Here is a 22,696-nt window from a genome sequence, read left to right as displayed (position 1 = left end):
GTAGAGTTTTGTAACTGTTTCTTTCTACTTCAGGTTGGTTTTTAAAAAAGGCGAGTAAAAAGAAAAAGTGTATGTCATTCCTTGAAGCGGATCCTGATGGACTCCGCTCCATACTAAATCACTGTCAAATCAGACATTTTAAGGGAAAAAAAAAAACTTTCAAAATGCTTCAACAAGTCTAAAAAAAAAAAAAGCTTCAGGAAACGGAAAAATCTCCCCAAAGGAGAGGTCACTGAAGCGATTTCACCTAAACAAAAAAATCTGCACATATCTTTAGAAAAAAACATCTATTATCATGTCAGATGTCACAAATGATATGGGATGAGTACATAACTATGTGATTTACTGGTGGCATACATGCTGCCTACGGATGGCGAGTGATCCACCAAACTCAGTACTTTCATACAAATACCTTTCAGAAGACTCTTCGTAGATACTGTGACAGTCCGAGCTCTCCAACATTAGGCTGCGGCTCAGGTTCTGCACCCCGGGGTAATGGAAATTAGCAAATGAATGAGACATCGGTGAGGTTTTATTTCCAGGCTCAACTGTTCTTTTGTCATGGCCACTCAGCCCACATGTGAGACCATCCAAGGCTGGATTCAGCGAGCGTGACATGTATGCGTCAGCAGACTGCGGCCGTCTCATAGGAGAGGAAGGGTATGGGGATAGTTTGCTGATGAGTGGGGTGAGAAGGTCGGCATAGCCTGCTTTACTGGGCTTCATCAGCTTGTCCACATGAATGTTCAGTGTCTTCTGCTCAAAGGCACAAGAAAACACACTGGGAGGCAGATTCTGAAGCCAGGACAAGAGACTTAAGTCAAGATCATCACATCCGTTACCACAAAGAAGGTCTATGCCAAGTAGGACCTCGCTTTCTGTAATCTCCTCTCCCGTGGCCTTACTCTGGCAAAACTCTACACAACACTCATACAGCAGGCCCTTCATGATGAGCTGGAATAAGCGGTTATTACTGGCCTTGAAGCCCGCCTCACTTAGCTTCCGATCAGCGGGAATAAATTCGGCTACCATGGCGCAGGACTCCTCGAAGCAGTGCACCCGAGCCGTGCTGGGGTTCCAGTCCTTAAACTCTGCATGGTTAGTGAGCCTGGGCAGAGTGAGCAGAAGGCACAGCTTGCTGTAGTCCTCCTTCGAGGAGCAGTACTCTTCTAGGGCATGGAGACACTTCACCGCTTCTTGCATTGTAAACTCCAGCTGCAGACATACAGGACACAAAAAAACAAAACATTATTAGGATTCGCTCCCATTCTTTGCAATTTATTACAATTTTAACTAACAAGTGCACACGTCATCATTAATTATTAACCCTGCAGCATTTACAATAGGCTTGTGTCCTCTGAAGACCCCTTATATTAAAGAAATGAGTCCGGAGATTAAAACATGACTGAGTAATGCAGCAGACGGGTAAACAGGAGGAGGTAACCTGATCACTGGAAACAGAGCGATCCGTCTGTCTGGAAACGTCTGTCCCTTGAAGAGGTCATTACTATATTGTATGTAGGTAATCTGACTGGTTACCATCAGCATTCTGGGGTTTTTTCAATACTGGGACATTGGTAGACAAAGGGGCATCCAGGCAAATAAACAGGCACCAACTGCAATGATCTTCCATTTGTAAAATCACTCACAATGTTGCCTATATTGTCCTTGTCCTGCACTTGTAGGGCTCAACCGTCACTTTCGGTAGTCACAGTGAATGCAGCTTATTGTAAACCTAATGTTTCACTATAGGGGAGCGGTGGCTGACAAGCCATTATTGCAAAAACCACAACTAGAATTCTTGAGATTCTTGCATGACTTTCCCCAACCATGAAAAAACACAGATGTGGCAATAAACCGAGATTTTACTACAGCTAAAAACCATTCTAGGGTCCTAACCCAAAAAATGTAAATGTAATATTGGTCAGAAATGATGCTTGTTCTATCAGCACCACACTTATACGGTTTAGGCTGGGGCCCTATAATGGCTGCTAGCTGCAATAAAATCACAGGTCATTGCAACATCTATCTATCCATTATGGCACAGGCATGTGTACATAAATGTATGTGTTATACACGTATATATATATTATTATTATTATTATTATTATTATTATTATTATTATTACACACACATACATACATACGCACTACCGTTCAAAAGTTTGGGGTGACCCAGACAATTTTGTGTTTTCCATGAAAACTCATACTTTTATTAATCAAATGAGTTGCAAAATGAATAGAAAATATAGTCCAGACATTGACAAGGTTAGAAATAATGATTTTTATCAGAAAGAATCATTTTCTCCTTCAAACTTTGCTTTCGTCACAGAATGCTCCCTTTGCAGTAATTCCAGCATTGCAGACCTTTGGCATTCTAGATGTTAATTTGCTGAGGTAATCTTGAGAAATTTCCCCCCATGCTTCCTGAAGCCCCTCCCACAAGTTGGGTTGGCTTGATGGGCACTTTTTGCGGACCATACGGTCAAGCTGCTCCCACAACAGCTCAATGGGGTTGAGATCTGGTGACTGTGCTGGCCACTCCATTACAGATAGAATACCAGCTGCCTGCTTCTTCCCTAAATAGTTCATGCATAATTTGAAGGTGTGCTTTGGGTCATTCTCCTCTTGTAGGATGAAATTGGCTCCAATCAAGCGCTGTCCACAGGGTATGGCATGGCATTGCAAAATGGAGTGATAGCCTTCCTTATTCAAAATCCCATTTACCTTGTACAAATCTCCCACTTTACCAGCACCAAAGCAACCCCAGACCATCACATTACCTCCACCATGCTTGACAGATGGCGTCAGGCACTCTTCCAGCATCTTTTCTGTTCTGCGTCTCACAAATGTTCTTCTGTGTGAGCCAAACACCTCAAACTTTGATTCGTCTGTCCATAAAACTTTTTTCCAATCTTCCTCTGTCCAATGTCTGTTTTCTTTTGCCTGTATTAATATTTTCCTTTCATTAACTAGTCTCAGATATGGATTTTTCTTTGTCACTTTGCCCTGAAGGCCAGCATCCCGGAGTCGCCTCTTCACTGTAGACGTTGACACTGGCATTTTGTGTGTACTATTTAATGAAGCTGCCAGTTGAGGAGCTGTGAGGCGTCGATTTATCAAACTAGAGACTCTAATGTACTTGTCTTGTTGCTGAGTTGTGCAGCGGGGTCTCCCACTTCTCTTTCTACTCTGGTTAGAGCCTGTTTGTGCTCTCCTCTGAAGGGAGTAGTACACACCGTTGTAGGATATCTTCAGTTTCTTGGCAATGTCTCGCATGGAATAGCCTTCATTTCTAAGAACAAGAATAGACTGTCGAGTTTCACATGAAAGTTCTCTTTTTCTGGCCATTTTCAGAGTTTCATAGAACAAACAAATGTAATGCTCCAGATTCTCAACTAGCTCAAAGGAAGGTCAATATTATAGCTTCTCAAATCAGCCAAACCGTTTTCAGCTGGGCTAACATACTTGTGCAAGGGATTTCTAGGGTTTTCTAAACATCCATTAGCCTTCTTACACAGAAACAGAAAAAACTGGCAGGCACTTCAAAAACAGGAAATAGGTGTGAACAAGTGCTTACTAGGAGCAGCTACCTCCATATACAATTAACAAACAAAGCAGTAAACTGCAACGCTAAGTATGGTAACATGAAATATATGAAATTTGAAAAGCATTACTGCAGTAGAAAAATAGAAATGAGAAATCTTAGCGCATAAATTGGCCAATTCATGTGTACCTGGTAGCCACGGTAAGGCGTTTCTCAAAAATACCAGGACCCTATCAATCTGAACTCCTCTCTAAGTGACTATGTCTGCTTGTGTGTGGGATAATAGGATTCTGCTGTAATTAAAATCGCCTGTGGCATAGAGGCGGAGTGCGCAGTCAAAGCTTATACATAGAAACAGAAAAACTGGCCAGCACTTCCAAAACAAGAAATAGGTGTGAACAGGTGCTTACTAGGAGCAGCTACCTCCATATACAAATAACAAACAAAGCAGCACACTGCAACGCTAAGTATGCGAACATGAAATATATGAAATTTGAATAGAATTACTGCAGTAGAAAAATAGAAATAAATGAGAAATCTTAGCGCATAGGGTCCTGGTATTTTTGAGAAACGCCTTACCGTGGCTACCAGGTACACATGAATTGGCCAATTTATGCGCTAAGATTTATCATTTATTTCTATTTTTCTACAGCAGTAATGCTATTCAAATTTCGTATATTTCATGTTCGCATACTTAGCGTTGCAGTGTGCTGCTTTGTTTGTTAATTAAGCCTTCTTACACAGTTAGCAAACACAATGTACCATTAAAACACTGGAGTGGTGGTTGTTGGAAATGGGCCCCTATACACCTATGTAGATACTGCAATAAAAACAAGATGTTTCCAGCTAGAATAGTCATTTACCACATTAACAATGTATAGAGTGCATTTCTGATTCATTTAATGTTAGCTTCATTGAAAAAAAATGTGCTTTTCTTTCAAAAATAATGAAATTTCTAAATGACCCTAAACTTAACGGTAGTGTATATATAAACACATATACATACACACTTGCACATAACCAGTAGATAAAACAAGATCCACCATTTCCAATAAGTGGCATCACAGCTCACCTCCACCCCCTCTCTGCATAATGATCTCTGCACAGATGACATAACGTTCTCGTGGTAGAGTTCCTATAGAGGGCTATACGCAAGCTCAAAACAATGGTTATATATATATATATATATATATATATATATATATATATATATATATATATATATATATATATATATATATATATATATATATATATATATATATATAGGGGCAGGGGCATGATACCTGCTGACAACCTCAATACTAGAGTAGATACACTCTAAAATGTACAGAGGTAAAGACCGGTACATGAATGTAGGGGGTCCCTCTATCCACCTTGGTCCATTCCCACCACATATGACATACTCGCAGGCTTTCCTGGTGGCAGTGAATGTATCCACATCACACAGGACTGTCTCCATACATGGAGGATGGCTGGATCAGATGACTGCATACACAAGGCCGCACGTGCAAGGTAAATTTAAATACAGTCCACATATATCCTGACTAAATTAGCACATATATTTTATGCATCAGCTTCGGAACAAGTTTGCAATTTTTTTTGCATAATGAATTACTTGGCACACAACAAGGCTGAAGGCAGAAGATGAAGAGAGGGAAGAGAACGTTCCCCAAGGGCGGCTGTAGGAGAAAGCTACACTGTGAGCTCATTTGTATCTTACATGCTGCGGCTCCTCTTCTGCTGACATAGCATTGTTCACACACAGCGCTTCCAAAAACTTCTGCTTCAGAATTATGTACCGAAACCTGAGGAGAAGAACATAACTACATATGTGTATATATCCTCCCACCAGAGAATACAGAAAGTGCACAACACACACAATCATTAGATGCTGCTGTGCTTCTATCAGATGAGCACAGGACATGCTGAACTACACAAGGACATGTGCACACTGACAATTACTCATTCATTTTACCTACTGAAATTACCTCTTTCTGTCAAATTTGTCCATGCACTCGAGTGGTTGGATAAACTGCAGGACCTCGTCCCACTGACCATCCAGTATCAATTGTCTGTGGGTTATGAAAGAACAGAAGATTGGCAGCAGCGGAGAGCCCCACATTACCATTCACCATCACACAGTAAGGCTGGGGCCACACGACGACTGGGGGCAGCACAGGGCACGCGGCCAGAGATCGCTCACCGCCACTGCGACATCCCAGTATAACGCAGGTGACTGGGGGATACTGCGCCCTGCAAAGTACAGTGAATGCGACCAACACGGTGCAAATGTTTGTTGCTGCGGTACCCTACAAGGCATCTGCACTATGCTGACATGGAGCGGTCTTTGGCTGCACAATGTGTGACACAGAAGTGTAATATATAGCCCCAGCCTTACAGGAAGTATATGAGCCCAAACTGACCATACAAACTAAGCACCGAGCTTTGTAACGGAAAGAGGCCCTATAAAAACATCTTTTGTGTTTTAATCATTGTACAGAAATGGACACTTTATCAAATATGATAATTAGGATGCTCGGTGCACCCTGAGTGTGAAGGAGAGGGTCAGTGCATGAATGCACCCAATGGTTTTCCATCCCCCGCCTCCCTCATTAGTGAAAGACAGCAGTGCCTTGCCTGAAGTGAGCAGGTCTGCAGAGAAAAGTCAGGCAAGCACTGCCAATCATTAATGAGGGAGGCAGGGGAACACAAAACCAGTGGGCAGGACAGTGTGCTGAGCCTCTTGGCCACACCCAGGGTGTACCAAGTACCCTAATTAGCATATTAGGTTAGACTTTAGTTTATGTAAAACGGAGACAGTTATTAGACACTAAAGGAGCAATTTGTATAGGGGCTATACCCAACACAAGGCTATGTGCTTAGGTTGGGCTGACAGCATCCATTAGAGACGCAAAATACTACAATTATACAGGACACTTTTCCCTCTGATGTGTAGAGGATATAAAATCCAATGGAAAATAAAGCTGTAAACGTAACTTGTATAATGCTGATAAAATCCCCAGATCATAAGGTGATGTAGCGCTGAGATCTAGTTGATTGTGTAAACTTTCATACTGGGACCTACCTGAGAAAAAGCATGTCATCAGAAAAGAGTCCATTTATCACCCCGCTCTCCTTCTCCAGGGCCAACATGCTGATGTGCAGCTTCTTGGCATTGAGGAAGTCTAAAATCAACTTTGTAATCTCTACTTCTTTAACATTCACAGTTTCTTCAGCCGTCATGGTGATGGTCTGGAAGAGAGGAAAACAAAATAATGTAAGTGACATCAGTAGTGTGCATAACACAAAATGAAACAGATTACTCCATCAAAGCGGCATTCACAGTTGTGTCAATGTATGTCATGGAAATCCTGCACATGGAGTAACTGACCCCTTTTATTCAGCTTTTATTCCATCGACTATAAAAATACCAAAAACACAGAGGTCCAGTGTTAGAGCGGCGGAGAAAAGCACAGTATGTACCTATATTGATTCCTGCTAAACCCCTGCAAGCAAGGTCACGCCAGCAGTGCCTACATGTTACATTAGTTCATATGGGTCACAGAGGGCAGAGCTGAGGTGTAAAATCAATTATTAATGTTTATGGAACAAACAAAAAAAATAAAAAATATGATCCATCTTAAACCTTGTTCATTAATTAAAGTTGGCATCCTGTTCCTATGTGACAATGCTTCATTATACAGCTCAGATACGCCAAGATGTAACCCCATAGCCCGAGATCCATGCCACCCCTACATTACACAGGTGTCACTGTGAGCATGGAGAGGGCGTCCGCAGGTACCGCACATAGGAGCCTCTCTACAGCCCAGCCTCATAGGTGGAGGACGGAATAACCGCTCCCTGACAGGTCACTCCTCACAGTAAGGCTATGTGCACACTGTGCGCTATTGGTGCGTGTTTTCCATGGGGAAATGGGCCAAAAATGCTAGGGAATCCTTGTGCCACCTAATGCAATGACAATCCTGAAGTGCTGTGCACATGATCAGGAATTTTCCTGTCAGGATTGTCATTCGGTGTAAATCTGCAGCATGTCAATTCTTTGTGCATTTTTGCAGCGTTTTTCACCCATTGACTTTAATTCAGTCAATGAGTCAAAAACGCAGCAAAAACGCACAAAGAATTGCCCGCGGGAGACTACTCCTCCCATCAGCCCACGGCCGCTTCCGCTGAAAACAGCGGAAGAAGGCGCGGCTGAGGGGAGAAGTAGTCTCCTCATCCGGCGACTGTGCTCCATTTAAAAAAAAAAAAAAGTTAAAATAAAATCGATATTAAAATAAAAAGCATTTCATATTCACCTGTCCGTCGTAATCCTGATGTCCCATGGCTATCCGATCACCCGGCGATACACTGACGAGAGCGCGATCACTCATGGCAGTGTATAGCGCTGACTGAGGTAGTGACTGAGGTCACTTGAGTTCATCAGCAATCGTCAGCTGAGAGCTCCGGTGACCTCACTTATGGCACTGGTGCAGCGTGAGAATTTCACCTTGGTCCCAGCATACACTCCTATCAGTGTATACAGTGCTGTCCTCTAGAACAGTCACATCAGTGATTTCTGATGTGACTGCTCTAGAAGTGACCCAGATCTTCACGGGGGCACTCTGGATTATGTCATCACGTCAGACAGGTGAGGGATATGGTTGTTTTTGTTTTTTTTGTTTAGTTTTTTACAGGTGACAATGGCTTCTCCTAATGGGAATTAGGCGTTAGGTGAGTATATGGTGTTTTTTATTCTTTATTAAATTATTAAAACCATGTGGACTTTTATTTCAAATAAAGGATTTTTTTTCAGGCAGTGTGTTTATTTAAAATTTTTTACTATGGTGTTAATAATCGGGGTGTCTTATAGACGCTGCTCCATTACTAATCAGGACTTCATGTCAGCTGTCAATACAAGGCTGACATGAACCCCAACCTATTACCCCACGGGCCACCTTACCAGGACAAGTGGGAACAGCGAGGCTAAGCGCCAGAATTGGCGCATCTCATGGATGTGCCATTTCTGGGGGGGGCGGAGGGCAGATATTATTAGCCTCAGAGGGGACCAGGATCCATGGCCACTTCCTTGGTTATTAATATCAGCTCACAGCTGTCTATTTAGACTTTGCTGGTTAGATTTTATAGGGGGACCTTACGTCAATTTTATTGCTGGTCCCCCTGTAATCTAGCCAGTAAACACTAAGCAAACAACTGTGAGCTGTTATTAACAGCCAGGGAACATCTTTGGCTAATGGTCCCTTCCTTGGCTAGTAATATCAGCCCGTAGCAGTCGGCTTTCCCTCTGCAGGCTATGAAAACGACACGGGAGCCCAAGCCATTTTTTAAATGTAATTCTTTATTTTCTTTCATTTATAAGAAATCCCATGCCCACTGTACTTGTTTTTGACGTTGCGTAAACTCACCTGCATGTCAATTTCTGTAGCGGAGACGCTGCAGATTTGAACCGATTGAAATGTCATTGCATATGATGGATCCGCATGTACTGACAAAACAAGTGCGGCATTATAACACAGGGTTTTGGACGCAGCGAAAATAAGCTGCGTCCAAAGCGCTGCTGGTTGCTGATCATGGGGGCATAGCTGCTAACCTAACAGCTGTGAGCTGTTATTAATAGCCAGGGAACATGTTGGCCTAATGGCCCCTTCCTAGGCTAAAAATAGCAGCTCTCAGCTGCCCCAGAATTTATATGAATGGGATTAGGGTTTATGGGATTAGGTGCCACTGACACCAAGCCCTTTGTCTAGTGATGAAGAGGTGTCAACCAAACACCCTCATTACTAAACCTGTAAGTGAAGAGTTAAATAAACACACACACAGAATAAAATACTTTATTTGAACTACAACAGACACATTCTTTAAACATTTAATTTAACCAATATACTCCCCACAGGTCTCACGGTAATCCAAGGGTTAAAGCGATGTTCCACATTCCTTTTTCAAATATTTTTATTAGCGCCAAACAGCATTCATTGCTGTACAAAAACGTAGCAAAAAAATGTTTTTTTCTGCAGCATTTTTGCTGCCAAGAACAAAAGTTAATTTTAAAAATTGTCTGTGTCTGACCATGTACGGAACATGGTCTGATCATACCACATCTCCTGGGCAGGTGTAACCACCACCATACCGGCTAACTTAATACTATCAGTAGCCAAAACTACATGGATTTTCTTGTGTGTGGATTTCTGCAGACCCCATTAGATAGCTGGAGACATTTCTGTAATAAATCTGTGAATTTACCCATCCAGCACAAAGAGCTATTTTCTTTAGAAATCACCTCCACAACGGTAAGACGTCCAGGCGAGATGTCCAAGGTGCGTAGTGTCTGTATATACAGGAGGTATGAGGCATCTGTATAATGATCTCCCCAGATAGTCAGCAGCCATAATATAGTCATACAGTACTTACCTGGTTATATATATAAGCAGAGTACTGGGTTTGCCAGGCATTTTTCTTATTTAAATACAGTTTGCTACTTAATTATATAGACACAATTATCTCCTAAATCTTAATTACATAGGCATCATTAGCTTCTAAATCTAAAAGCCAATTGGTATTTTTTGATCACCAAAATAGACTACTATACAGTGGACGGACTGATCTCAGTACTAGACTTTCCCTGTGGACTAACAAACTGAGGATTTACAGAAATTGATGTTCTGGTTACCTGCAGCCACCACTAGAGGGAGCACAGCTGCTTACTGCTATGTATGGGGTTCAATATTTCAATGGTAATCAGGAAGCTCCCTCTAGTGGCAGCGGCAGGTAGTCCAAGTGCTACTGAGTAAATCTATGCAGCATGAATCTGGGCTACAAAGTGATTGGCTGCAGCAGTCATATTTACATAAGTCACTTGTCACTTTTGGAGGAAGTACAGACTAGCGTGGAGCGGAAGGATCCCAGTGAGGGGGGAGCACTGGTAAGGTGATTTATGCTTCTTTTTAGTTGTTACTCATTCTGGCCCTTTTGTAAAAACAAAACAAAAAAACACCACATCTTTACCAGTAGAACCCCAAAAACATAGGAGCCTTTGATATTTTTAAATAACACCATGAACTTTGTACATTAGAGAAAATAAAATGAAGAATAAGTCAAGAAGATGAGGGACACAGAAACTGAACAATGTTTTTCTTTTCAAGGGGTTGAATGAGAAAAAAAAAAAAAAAATTTACCTTCCAAAAACAGTTCTGTTCTAGGACATGGGCAGTGCCCGCTATGGCACGTTCGTGTATTCAAGTGAATTAAATATTAACGCTCACTTTTACAAAGCTTAAAGTAGATCTCCGCATGTTGTGATCCCAGTGTTTTTAGAAGAATGCCTTCTGTCCTGATCCATATCCTACAGCTGTATAGGAGCAGAAGCACCATGATACACAGCTCCAAACAGGACTTGTAGAGAGAACATTCTGACTACCTGTCGCTGCCACTAGAGGGAGCACAACAGTACTTCTACTAGTAAATGTTTAGCTCACATGCTCCCTCTAGTGGCAGATTTAAAATATAAGACATACCCCTATTAATAGCCCCTCTTTACTGCTCTCAGTGTTATATTAAAGAGACTCAGCACAGAATGACTGTTCAAACCAAGTAATAATTGTCCCCGCCATGAAGCACTGACTGGTGGTACTTACTTTGCACAGTCACTGTGTGCTGACAGAGTCCCTTTAACCCTAGAACGCATACCTGGGGCCTCGCAGGCCCGCCCTGTTAATTGTTTTCTATTTTCTGCAAGATTACTTTAGTTAGAATTTTGAAACTCTAGGTATTCTTCATGTATATAGTTATTTGTCATTTTTGTTTGAGTTACTCCATGTTATTTGCACACGGGCCTAAAAGGCCCCAGGTATGTGAAAAAGTAGATTTTTATGGTCATGCGTTCTAGGGTTAAGTGCTGTGTAATGTATGCCATGTCCACATGTGTTGCTATGTGACATATTGTGATAAGTGACACTGAAGTACACAGCTTAGTGATATGTTGTACAGATAGCCCAGCAACAGCAGCACAATGGCGGCTGGAAACCATAGAAGCTGTGGCTCCACTGATAATGGACACATACAAGATCTGCGGAAGAACGATCCCTGAGCGATAATACATGGACGGAGCTTCCTCCAGCCGCTGCTGGCCAGAGACTGCAGACTGACCGCTCCGCACACTCCTACAACCAGGTGTGCCCCGCAGCATCCAATGGAGATAAGCAGCTCCTGTGCCTGAGAAACCTCTCGTGGGGAGGGGGGGGGGACTGTGGGGTAACAGGTGGTGGTGGGGGAACTGTGGGGTAACAGGTGGTGGGGTGGAACTGTGGGGTAATAAGTGGGCTTCCACTACAAAAAACAGCTAAAATAACAAACATTAGCTGGACTGTAAGATCCACGGCCAAGTGCAGAGGAAATCCACAGCGCGGCTCACATGGGACATTCTCAGCTAGTTCTGCAGCAACCCCAACATGTTAAAGGACTTTTTCACTTTCGGGAAAGTGGACCCCAAGCACTCTATAATAACAAACAGAGCAAGTACTCAGCCTCTGTGGTCCGGCGCCTGCTCCCCCACACTGCTCAGGTCTTGGGGTTTTGGCTGCAGCACTGACATCATGTCAACAGCACGCATCACCACTGCAGCCAATCACTAAGTTCAGCAGCTCTGCCACCTACCACGGGGAGCTCGGTGTTTGTGCCTTCTTGTCACAGTCGAGGAGATTCTTCCTAAGAAGAAGGTGCCTCCTTAGATTAAAGCCATGCTCCCATGCAGTATAAACACTACTCTTATTTTCCACTGCATTTTTTTGGGGTGCAGAAAATCTGCTATGCTGGAGGGATTGATCACATCAGCGCTTTACAATGGCAGCAAAATAAATGAGATTTTTAAAATCTCATTCACACCATGCATTTTATTCCTTTCAGAGCTTTTTTGTTTTAAAAAACTGCAGCATAAATTTTTTTTCCGTGTTTTTGCTGAAATTTTTCGCCCAATCAATTGCATAGAGCACATCAACAAAAATGCAAAATAAAAAAAAATAAACGCAGTGTTTTTCCTGTCAACACTACATTCTTTATGCAAAAAAAAATGCTCCAAAAAAAAAAAGCACTGTGTGAACATACCCTAGCAGTTCAAGCAATCTGGATATGACATCATGAAACTCATGGAACACTGTGCAGTTAATAATGCTGTTGAGCTGTGCGTTTTTTCCTTATAGCCTTCTATGGAAAGCCTGGAAAAAATAACACGAGTAAAAATGCAGTTGTGCCATTAAAGGGAATGTGTCACCCCCTGGGCGATATCAGACCTCTACTATGGGCATACAGGTGATAGAAAAGTACCGTAAATCTATACATACCTGTATGGGCCATAGTAGAGGTCTGATTGCAGAGAAATCAAGCAACAGCGAGTCACTGAGACACTGGCAGTACGCAGCCAAACAGGGCCGGAGGGAAACAAAGCGCGCTCCATGGGGGGGGGAGGCAGAGCAGGGCATGTCACAGGACCTGTCAAAGCGCCCGGTGACGTGCAGGTGAGGGGGGAATATGGTAATTTAGCACAGAGGTGGTGATTTAGGGGAATAGTAAGCAGTTAGGTTGGGATTTCTTCCCGTCCCCTGGACGCCAAGCCTCTGGAAAACAGACTTTATAAAACCAGATTTCTCCGCAATCAGACCTCCACTATGGTCCATACAGGTAAGTATAGATTTACTTTTCTATACCCTGTATGCCCATAGTGGAGGTCTGATATCACCCAGGGGGGTGACACATTCCCTTTAAGTGTGGAATCCTACTGTATATGCAAAAAAAAAAACAACTCATCCCTGCACCGAAACGCATCAAATAAATAGAAAAACTAATAGAAAAAAAACCACAGCAAAACTTCAGCAATCAGAGTAGATTTCCTGCAGAAAGGACACAGCTGAAAAAAAACAGTGACTTTTCATAAGGGAACATCGCACTAAAGGAGTTTTCAGGATTTATGCAAATGAAACCCCATAATTTCATACTGAAAGCAGGAAACCTGACATGCCCCTAGACGTTATTAATCTGCAGGTTAATAGCCTTACAATGCTGTCCGGCCACACTACTGAAAGCTCAGCTAACAGGAAAAAAATAAATTTTATTCCTCCCGGGAGCCGCCGGCTTTCAGTCACCGCTCAGTGCACAGTGATGGGCGGCTGTGACCACGCTCCAGCACTATGACTGACAGCTCGCTCTAGGGCATTATCTGTGCACAGCTGTTAAATTGTCGGGGCAAACTTAAAGCCGCAGCTCACTGTGCTGAAGTGACTGTAGCAGCTCTAGTACACCTCTATGACTAAAAGCCGGCGGCTCCTGGGAAGAAATAATCATTTTCAACCGGTAACCACACAGCACTTTAACACTATTAACATGCAGCTTAACTCTCAACTGGTGCGGTGGGGTTTTTGTCACGCTACTGGTGAGGTGGGGTTTCCTATACCCCAGTGTTTAGAAATCTCTTATTTTTACAGAAAATGCAAAGATCACGTTTGTTTTAATCGTTTTCTTATTGGCGATTGATTACACATGAGTATAACAAATTTTTGACACCCACAAATGGATGGAAGCTAGTGAGACACGTATCCTCATACCAGCATTTTTCAAAGAATGGCAGCTGAACAAAAATTCCCTGGGGTGTGGCAAACCCCACCTCACCAGTTGAGGGTTAAGCCCATATCTGCAGGTTAAAACTGTTTGAGTACATGACACATTCCCTTTAGGCTACGTTCCCACAATGAGCTTTTGGTGAATTTTTGACGTTGCAGATTTTCTGCACCATTTCTGCATCTATTAAGTAAAATAAGTTACTTGCATTTTTTCAAAACAACACAGCGTAAAGAAAGCCCAACCAACTCCATGCCCTGCCAATGTGTGAACAGAAACAATTCCTGACCAACTCAATGCACTACCAATCTACCAATGTGTGAAAGTAAACATTGCCCGACCAACTCCATGCCCTACCAATGTGTGAAAGTAATCAATTCCTGACCAACTCCATGCCCTACCAATGTGTGAAAGTAATCAATTCCTGACCAACTCCATGCCCTACCAATGTGTGAAAGCAAACAATTCCTGACCAACTCCATGCCTTACCAATGTGTGAAAGTAATCAATTCCTGACCAACTCCATGCCCTACCAATGTGTGAAAGTAATCAATTCCTGACCAACTCCATACCCTACCAATGTGTGAAAGTAATCAATTCCTGACCAACTCCATGCCCTACCAATGTGTGAAAGTAATCAATTCCTGACCAACTCCATGCCCTACCAATGTGTGAAAGTAATCAATTCCTGACCAACTCCATGCCCTACCAATGTGTGAAAGTAATCAATTCCTGACCAACTCCATGCCCTATCAATGTGTGAAAGTAATCAATTCCTGACCAACTCCATGCCCTATCAATGTGTGAAAGTAATCAATTCCTGACCAACTCCATGCCCTATCAATGTGTGAAAGTAATCAATTCCTGACCAACTCCATGTCCTATCAATGTGTGAAAGTAATCAATTCCTGACCAACTCCATGCCCTACCAATGTGTGAAAGCAAACAATTCCTGACCAACTCCATGCCCTACCAATGTGTGAAAGTAATCAATTCCTGACCAACTCCATGCCCTACCAATGTGTGAAAGCAATCAATTCCTGACCAACTCCATGCCCTACCAATGTGTGAAAGTAATCAATTCCTGACCAACTCCATGCCCTACCAATGTGTGAAAGTAATCAATTCCTGACCAACTCCATGCCCTACCAATGTGTGAAAGTAATCAATTCCTGACCAACTCCATGCCCTATCAATGTGTGAAAGTAATCAATTCCTGACCAACTCCATGCCCTATCAATGTGTGAAAGTAATCAATTCCTGACCAACTCCATGCCCTATCAATGTGTGAAAGTAATCAATTCCTGACCAACTCCATGCCCTACCAATGTGTGAAAGCAAACAATTCCTGACCAACTCCATGCCCTACCAATGTGTGAAAGTAATCAATTCCTGACCAACTCCATGCCCTACCAATGTGTGAAAGCAATCAATTCCTGACCAACTCCATGCCCTACCAATGTGTGAAAGTAATCAATTCCTGACCAACTCCATGCCCTACCAATGTGTGAAAGCAAACATTGGTATGGTATTGAGTTGGTCGTTAATGTGTGAACGTAAACAATTCCTGACCAACTCAATGCCCTACCAATCTACCAATGTGTGAAAGTAAACCTTGTCCGACCAGCTCAATGCCCTGCCAATGTGCGAAGGTAAACATTCCCTGACCAAATGAATGCCCTGCCAATGTGTGAACGTAAACATTGCCGGACCAACTCAATGCCCTGCCAATGTGCGAAGGTAAACATTCCCTGACCAAATGAATGCCCTGCCAATGTGTTAAGTAAAATATGCCTGAATTCAACTCCCCTCGCTGTTTTTATATTTGCAATTATGTAGTTTTCATGAACTCATGTGAACTTTTTTGTTCAGAATGGTCACTATTTTTCAGACATAAAAACCTTTTTCCACTAAATAATTTTATCAAATTGTCCTTTTTTCAAAATTTTTTTATGGTTTCACATATGTCTTGCATTGGTGGTCTAACACCCTGCAATGCTCATGCTTGTAAGGTGGAAGCAGAGCTGAACTTTGAGATCCTGAAAAGATGCAGCAAAAATGCATTAAGAAAAGCAGCAAAAGGCAGCAATACCTACTTTTTGTCTGCAGCTTTTTTACTGCCAATAAATCAGGTTTTGGCTGCAGAAAAAAAAGGCAGCAAAAAAGCAACGTGTAAACATAGCCCTAGGCTTCCACATATTACAAACATGTCCAGTGCTACCTCTTCAATGTATGACAGGTGAGGATCCAACAGCCAGGACCCCTGCCAATCAGCAAAATTAAGGGGCCTGGGTGCTTCTGGGCACACGTCAAGGTTTATACAAGCCCGGCAGCATCCATGCATCGGATAAACCATAATCCACTTTACATGGATGCAATGATGCCACAGGACGGCTTTACCAGGTGAATCAGATTTTCTTATTCATTTTTCACATTTCTTGCCATCAGCTATTTTATTTAATTCCTGAAAACCTCTGTGATCTTTGGCAATATACAGTAATGAGTAGGCGTCTTTCTTCCCCAGTAAAGAGGACTCTGACCTGCCTCCATTCCTACTGATGTGAATGACCCCCAGCAGCTCTGTAGTATCACACATGGGTGGTCTCCTGCTCTCTGCTTCCAGGTGTTATAGCCTGTGCCTTGTAGGAGGCTGGTATACCATATTATGCCACGTCCCCATAACCTGTAATAGCTGCTGCCACCAGAGATCAGCTGCACTTTGCGCTCATGCCCAGGGCACAGATCGGAGCGGCTGCCCAGTCACTGGCACAGGGAGATCATTTGCACATCGTACCATGAATAATTGAACAGTCTGGCTCTCCCATCTGGATAGGAAGCCCCTTCCCAATACTCTGGGTGCGAAATAATTAAAAGTCAATACGAGAGCAGTTCTGAAATGAACCACAAGCAACAAAGGAAATGACATTCTGTCTGTATGGTTTCCCAGCCAGAGAAGACATGAGGGGCGGGTGGGATAGCTCTGCCAGCTGCCGTCCCCCACTACTCCCACCGTGAGGGCGTGATCACTATCTGGCAGACAGGCCTCCCACCCCACCGATTACATAAACAGCAGCAGCTCACTATTTGGCAGCCGGGTCACTCCCTGATTGGGAACAGAGACAGCAGCAAAAAGGGGCAAAGATCAAAATGTGAGATTACAGGAGAAGCAACTACTGTCTGTAGGGCACAGGGAACGCTGATAAAGAGGAGATCAGGTGGTGAAGGGGCATCGGCACAGAGGGGGTCATCCAATCAGACGGCAGGGGACCGGCCAAAAGTCACAGAGATGTCATGGGTTAATAAAATGTCCATGTTATGTATGGACCGTCACTGATTGGAGCATTAATGCCCAGCGCTCCATAATCGAAGCAGTCGGCTATACACATACTGTAAGGGAGCTTCATGTGTGAACAGTAACTAACGGTAGGGAGAGACCTGACACTATAATAAGGAATTACACTACTAGGACTGGACTCACATCTGCTCCAGCATTAAAGGGGTTTTCCCACAAACAAAAGTTGATTTCAATTACTAGATCTCGGAATAATAATAAGTTCCACAATTGGATGTGCTTAAATAAAATGTTCCTGAGCTGAGATAATCTTATAAATGTGCCCCTGCTGTGTACTGTGTAATGGCTGTGTCTGACTGTACAGGAACATGGTCTGATCATACCACATCTCCTGGGCAGGGGGGGAAGCAAAAGAGTATACAGACAGGACAGCAGGGGATCACAGCTGAGTCTTACTGTGAGCTAAAATATTGTTTAAAAACAGGCAGTGAAATGTTTTACCTCACAGTAAGACTCAGCTGTGATCCCCTGCTGTCCTGTCTGTATACTCTCTTGCGATCTGATCATCGCCTGTATGCAGTAGAAGCAAGCAGACAACTGCTACTTCTATGGAGACTATAGAAACAAGCAGAAAGTGTAAAAAAAAAAAGTTTTTAAAAATATTTAAAAAATATAAAATTTTAAATCTTTCGCCCCATTCAAAATAATACAGTATACATACACATATTTGGTATCGCCACGTTCAGAATCGCCCGATCTATCAATATAAAAGAAGAATTAATCCGATCAGTAAACGGCCTAATAAGAAAAAAAATCTAAACGCCAGAATTACGTTTTTTTGGTCGCTGCAACATTGCAATAAAATGCAATAACGGGCGATCAAAACATCGGATCTACCCCAAAATGGTATCAATAAAAACATCAGCCCGGAGCGCAAAAAATAAGCCCTCACCCAGCCCCAGATCCCGAAAAATGGAGATGCTACGGGTCTCAGAAAATGGTGTCATTTTTTTTTTTTTTTTTTTTTTTAAGCAAACTTTGGATTTTTTTTTCACCACTTAAATAAAAAAGAACCTATACATGTTTTCTGTCTACGAACTCGTAATGACCTGGAGAATAATGATGGCAGGTCAGTTTTAGCAATCAGTGAACGTGGTAAAAAAAGGACCCAAAAAAACAACTATGGAATTGCATTTTTTTGCAGCTTCACCGCACTTGGAATTTTTTTCCCGTTTTCCAGCACACGATATGGTAAAACCAGTGATGGCATTTAAAAGTACAACTCGTCCCGCAAAAAATAAGCCCTCACATGGCCGTATTGAACGAAAATGAAAAAAGTTCTGGCTCTGGGAAGAAGGGGAGCAAAAAATGAAAACATAAAAACAGAAAGACCCAAGGTCGTTAAGGGGTTAAGCACTGCTGTATACTGACTGTAATACTGCCATAAGTGCAGGGTAGGGGCCTCCGTACCTGTATACTGTGTACGGTGGTATCAGTGCAGGGTACCGGCCTCCGTACCTGTATACTGTGTACGGAGGTATCAGTGCAGTGTACCGGCCTCCGTACCTGTACACTGTGTACGGTGGTATCAGTGCAGGGTACCGGCCTCCGTACCTGTATACTGTGTACGGTGGTATCAGTGCAGGGTAGGGGCCTCCGTACCTGTATACTGTGTACGGTGGTATCAGTGCAGGGTAGGGGCCTCCGTACCTGTATACTGTGTACGGTGGTATCAGTGCAGGGTAGGGGCCTCCGTACCTGTATACTGTGTACGGTGGTATCAGTGCAGGGTAGGGGCCTCCATATCTGTATACTGTGTACGGTGGTATCAGTGCAGCGTACCGGCCTCCGTACCTGTACACTGTGTACAGTGGTATCAGTGCAGGGTACCGGCCTCCGTACCTGTATACTGTGTACGGTGGTATCAGTGCAGGGTACCGGCCTCCGTACCTGTACACTGTGTACGGTGGTATCAGTGCAGGGTACCGGCCTCCGTACCTGTATACTGTGTACGGTGGTATCAGTGCAGGGTACCGGCCTCCGTACCTGTATACTGTGTACGGTGGTATCAGTGCAGGGTACCGGCCTCCGTACCTGTATACTGTGTACGGAGGTATCAGTGCAGCGTACCGGCCTCCGTACCTGTATACTGTGTACGGTGGTATCAGTGCAGGGTAGGGGCCTCCGTACCTGTATACTGTGTACGGTGGTATCAGTGCAGGGTAGGGGCCTCCGTACCTGTATACTGTGTACGGTGGTATCAGTGCAGGGTAGGGGCCTCCGTACCTGTATACTGTGTACGGTGGTATCAGTGCAGGGTAGGGGCCTCCGTACCTGTATACTGTGTACGGTGGTATCAGTGCAGGGTAGGGGCCTCCGTACCTGTATACTGTGTACGGTGGTATCAGTGCAGGGTAGGGGCCTCCGTACCTGTATACTGTGTACGGTGGTATCAGTGCAGGGTACCGGCCTCCGTACCTGTATACTGTGTACGGTGGTATCAGTGCAGGGTAGGGGCCTCCGTACCTGTATACTGTGTACGGTGGTATCAGTGCAGGGTACCGGCCTCCGTACCTGTATACTGTGTACGGTGGTATCAGTGCAGGGTACCGGCCTCCGTACCTGTATACTGTGTACGGTGGTATCAGTGCAGGGTACCGGCCTCCGTACCTGTATACTGTGTACGGTGGTATCAGTGCAGGGTACCGGCCTCCGTACCTGTATACTGTGTACGGTGGTATCAGTGCAGCGTACCGGCCTCCGTACCTGTACACTGTGTACGGTGGTATCAGTGCAGCGTACCGGCCTCCGTACCTGTACACTGTGTACGGAGGTATCAGTGCAGCGTACCGGCCTCCATATCTGTATACTGTGTACGGTGGTACCAGTGCAGGGTACCGGCCTCCGTACCTGTGTTCTGCAGACAGCCCGGCCAGTGAAGGAGAACGTATTTCCCACCAGCCCCAGCACACACTGGCCACACACATAGCACAGATGAAGCAGAGCTCAGTGAGGAGACGCCGTCCTCTGTGCCGCGCTGATGATCACACCGGATCAGGTGAGAATTATTCTCCGATCTGACAGATCAGCAGAACCAATAACCCATACAGTTCTTGGAATTGTAAATCTCCCTTTTATTCTGTAACAGAAGAGGCTGGAGATCACAGGCTCCAGGGGCCGGAGAGCACAGGCTCCAGGGGCCGATCTCACCAACATCCGCGGAGAACACACTAACGTGATCCCATATAGATCCATAACACGTTAGCACATCACGTGCTACCAATGTGATCTGACAGATCAGCAGGCACAGACCTCACCTCTGTGACCTATCAGCGGACAGTACACCTCACCAATGTGATCTCCTAATACAGATCTATTGCATATCAGCAGATCACTGACCTCACCAAGGATCTCACATAGATCTACAACACAATAACAGATCTCTCTACTAATGTGATCTGACTGATCAGAAGACCACAGACCTCATAGATTTCTCTAAACCCTCAGCAGATTACACCTTGCCAATATGATCTCACGTAGATTCATGACGGATCAGCAGATCACAGGCTTCACCCACAAGATCTCCTCACACAGAAGGTGACATATCAGTGGACAATCACCAATGTGATCTCCCCATATAGATCTAGTGCATACTAACAGATCACACACTCAGTGATCTGACAGATCAGCAGATCTGACCAATGTGATCTCACATAGATCTAACACAACAGCAGACCACAGATCTGACCAATGTGATCTGACAGATGTGTGAGCTGTCAGCCGATCCCTCTGATCTCCACTCGGACACAGCAGGATCCTGCGGGGAGGATGGTAGCAGCAGAGCCGGCACAGGACACAAGCATCTCCCGGCGATGGAGCCTGTGCGCTCAGTGATGTAGATGCCATGGCCGCAGCCTCCCTCCTTCCCCTGGTACCTGCTGTTGCCACCTCCCGGTCCGGTGTCCCAGAGTCCCGGCCGGCTGTGTGGCCTCTGTGAGCCCCGTTAGTCCCCGTGTCAGTACCGGCTCCGGTCAGAAGGCACTCCCCGCTGTTCCCCGGTGCCCGGGCCGCACCACCCTGTCTCTGCGTCTCTTTTCTCTCAGGCTGCGGTTGTCAAGCGGATCCCCCGGTAACCAATCACAAGCCGCAGTGTGAGGACCCCGGGCAGTGCTGTCCGCAGCTCTGCCTGAGAGGGTGTGGCGCACATGATGGATGTGAAGGCAGAGCTGTCATGTGACCGTAGGCTGAGGGAGCGGAGGATGATGAGGGTCCTGTACTGGATCCTGAGGGTCCGGCACTGAATGCTGAGGGACTGGTGCTGGACGCTGAGGGTCCGGCACTGGACGGTGAGGGTCCTGTACTGGACGCTGAGGGTCAGACCGCTACAGGATGCTGAGGGTCCTATACTGGACGCTGAGGGTCCGTCTCTGGATGCTGAGGGTCTAGTGCTGGATGCTGAGGGTCCTATACTGGACGCTGAGGCTCCGTCTCTGGATGCTGAGGGTCTGGCGCTGGATGCTGAGGGACTGGTGCTGGACGCTGAGGGTCCTGTACTAGACGCTGAGGGTCTGGCGCTAGATGCTGAGCATCTGTTACTGAATGCTAATCGTCTGCTACAGGATCCTGAGGGTCCTGTAGTGGATGCTGAGGGTCCGGCACTGGACGCTGAGGGTCCGGCACTGGACGCTGAGGGTCCGGCACTGGACTGTGAGGGTCCTGTACTGGACGCTGAGGGTCAGACCGCTACAGGATGCTGAGGGTCCTATACTGGACGCTGAGGGTCCTGTGCTGGATGATGAGGGACTGGTGCTGGATGCTGAGGGCCCTGTACTGGACGCTGAGGGTCAGACCGCTACAGGATGCTGAGGCTCCGTTTCTGGATGCTGAGGCTCCGTCTCTGGATCCTGAGGCTCCGTCTCTGGATCCTGAGGGTCCTGTACTGGATCCTGAGGGTCCGGCACTGAATGCTGAGGGACTGGTGCTGGACGCTGAGGGTCCGGCACTGGACGGTGAGGGTCCTGTACTGGACGCTGAGGGTCAGACCGCTAGAGGATGCTGAGGGTCCTATACTGGACACTGAGCGTCCTGTACTGGACGCTGAGGGTCCGTCGCTGGATGCTGAGGCTCCGTCTCTGGATGCTGAGGGTCTGGCGCTGGATGCTGAGGGACTGGTGCTGGACGCTGAGGGTCCTGTACTAGATGCTGGGGGTCTGGCGCTAGATGCTGAGCATCTG

The 22,696-nt window shown here is 45.0% G+C and overlaps 1 protein-coding gene across 2 annotated transcripts in view; it reads right to left on the bottom strand.

Moving 5' to 3' along the window:
* LOC141156669 (WD repeat-containing protein 47-like) overlaps positions 1 to 21,687 on the bottom strand; it is a 65,659-nt gene extending 43,972 nt beyond the window's left edge. The window contains exons 1-5 of one of the 2 annotated variants that reach the window (XM_073642897.1): positions 21,398 to 21,687; positions 6,636 to 6,802; positions 5,539 to 5,622; positions 5,271 to 5,355; positions 413 to 1,215 (exon numbers count right to left, since the gene is read on the bottom strand). In XM_073642897.1, the coding sequence (XP_073498998.1) occupies positions 413 to 1,215; positions 5,271 to 5,355; positions 5,539 to 5,622; positions 6,636 to 6,793 (1,130 nt within the window). In that variant the 5' untranslated portion in view covers positions 6,794 to 6,802; positions 21,398 to 21,687. The remainder of the gene's footprint in view (positions 1 to 412; positions 1,216 to 5,270; positions 5,356 to 5,538; positions 5,623 to 6,635; positions 6,803 to 21,397) is intronic. The other variant, XM_073642898.1, reaches the window with a different exon arrangement.
* Positions 21,688 to 22,696: the final 1,009 nt, after the last annotated feature.

Source organism: Phyllobates terribilis, unplaced genomic scaffold (assembly GCF_046119375.1).
Source record: "Phyllobates terribilis strain yellow unplaced genomic scaffold, ASM4611937v1 Scaffold_8__6_contigs__length_399053987, whole genome shotgun sequence".
In the NCBI taxonomy this organism is placed as follows: Eukaryota; Metazoa; Chordata; class Amphibia; order Anura; family Dendrobatidae; genus Phyllobates; species Phyllobates terribilis.
This window is presented reverse-complemented; position numbering and strand designations above follow the sequence as displayed.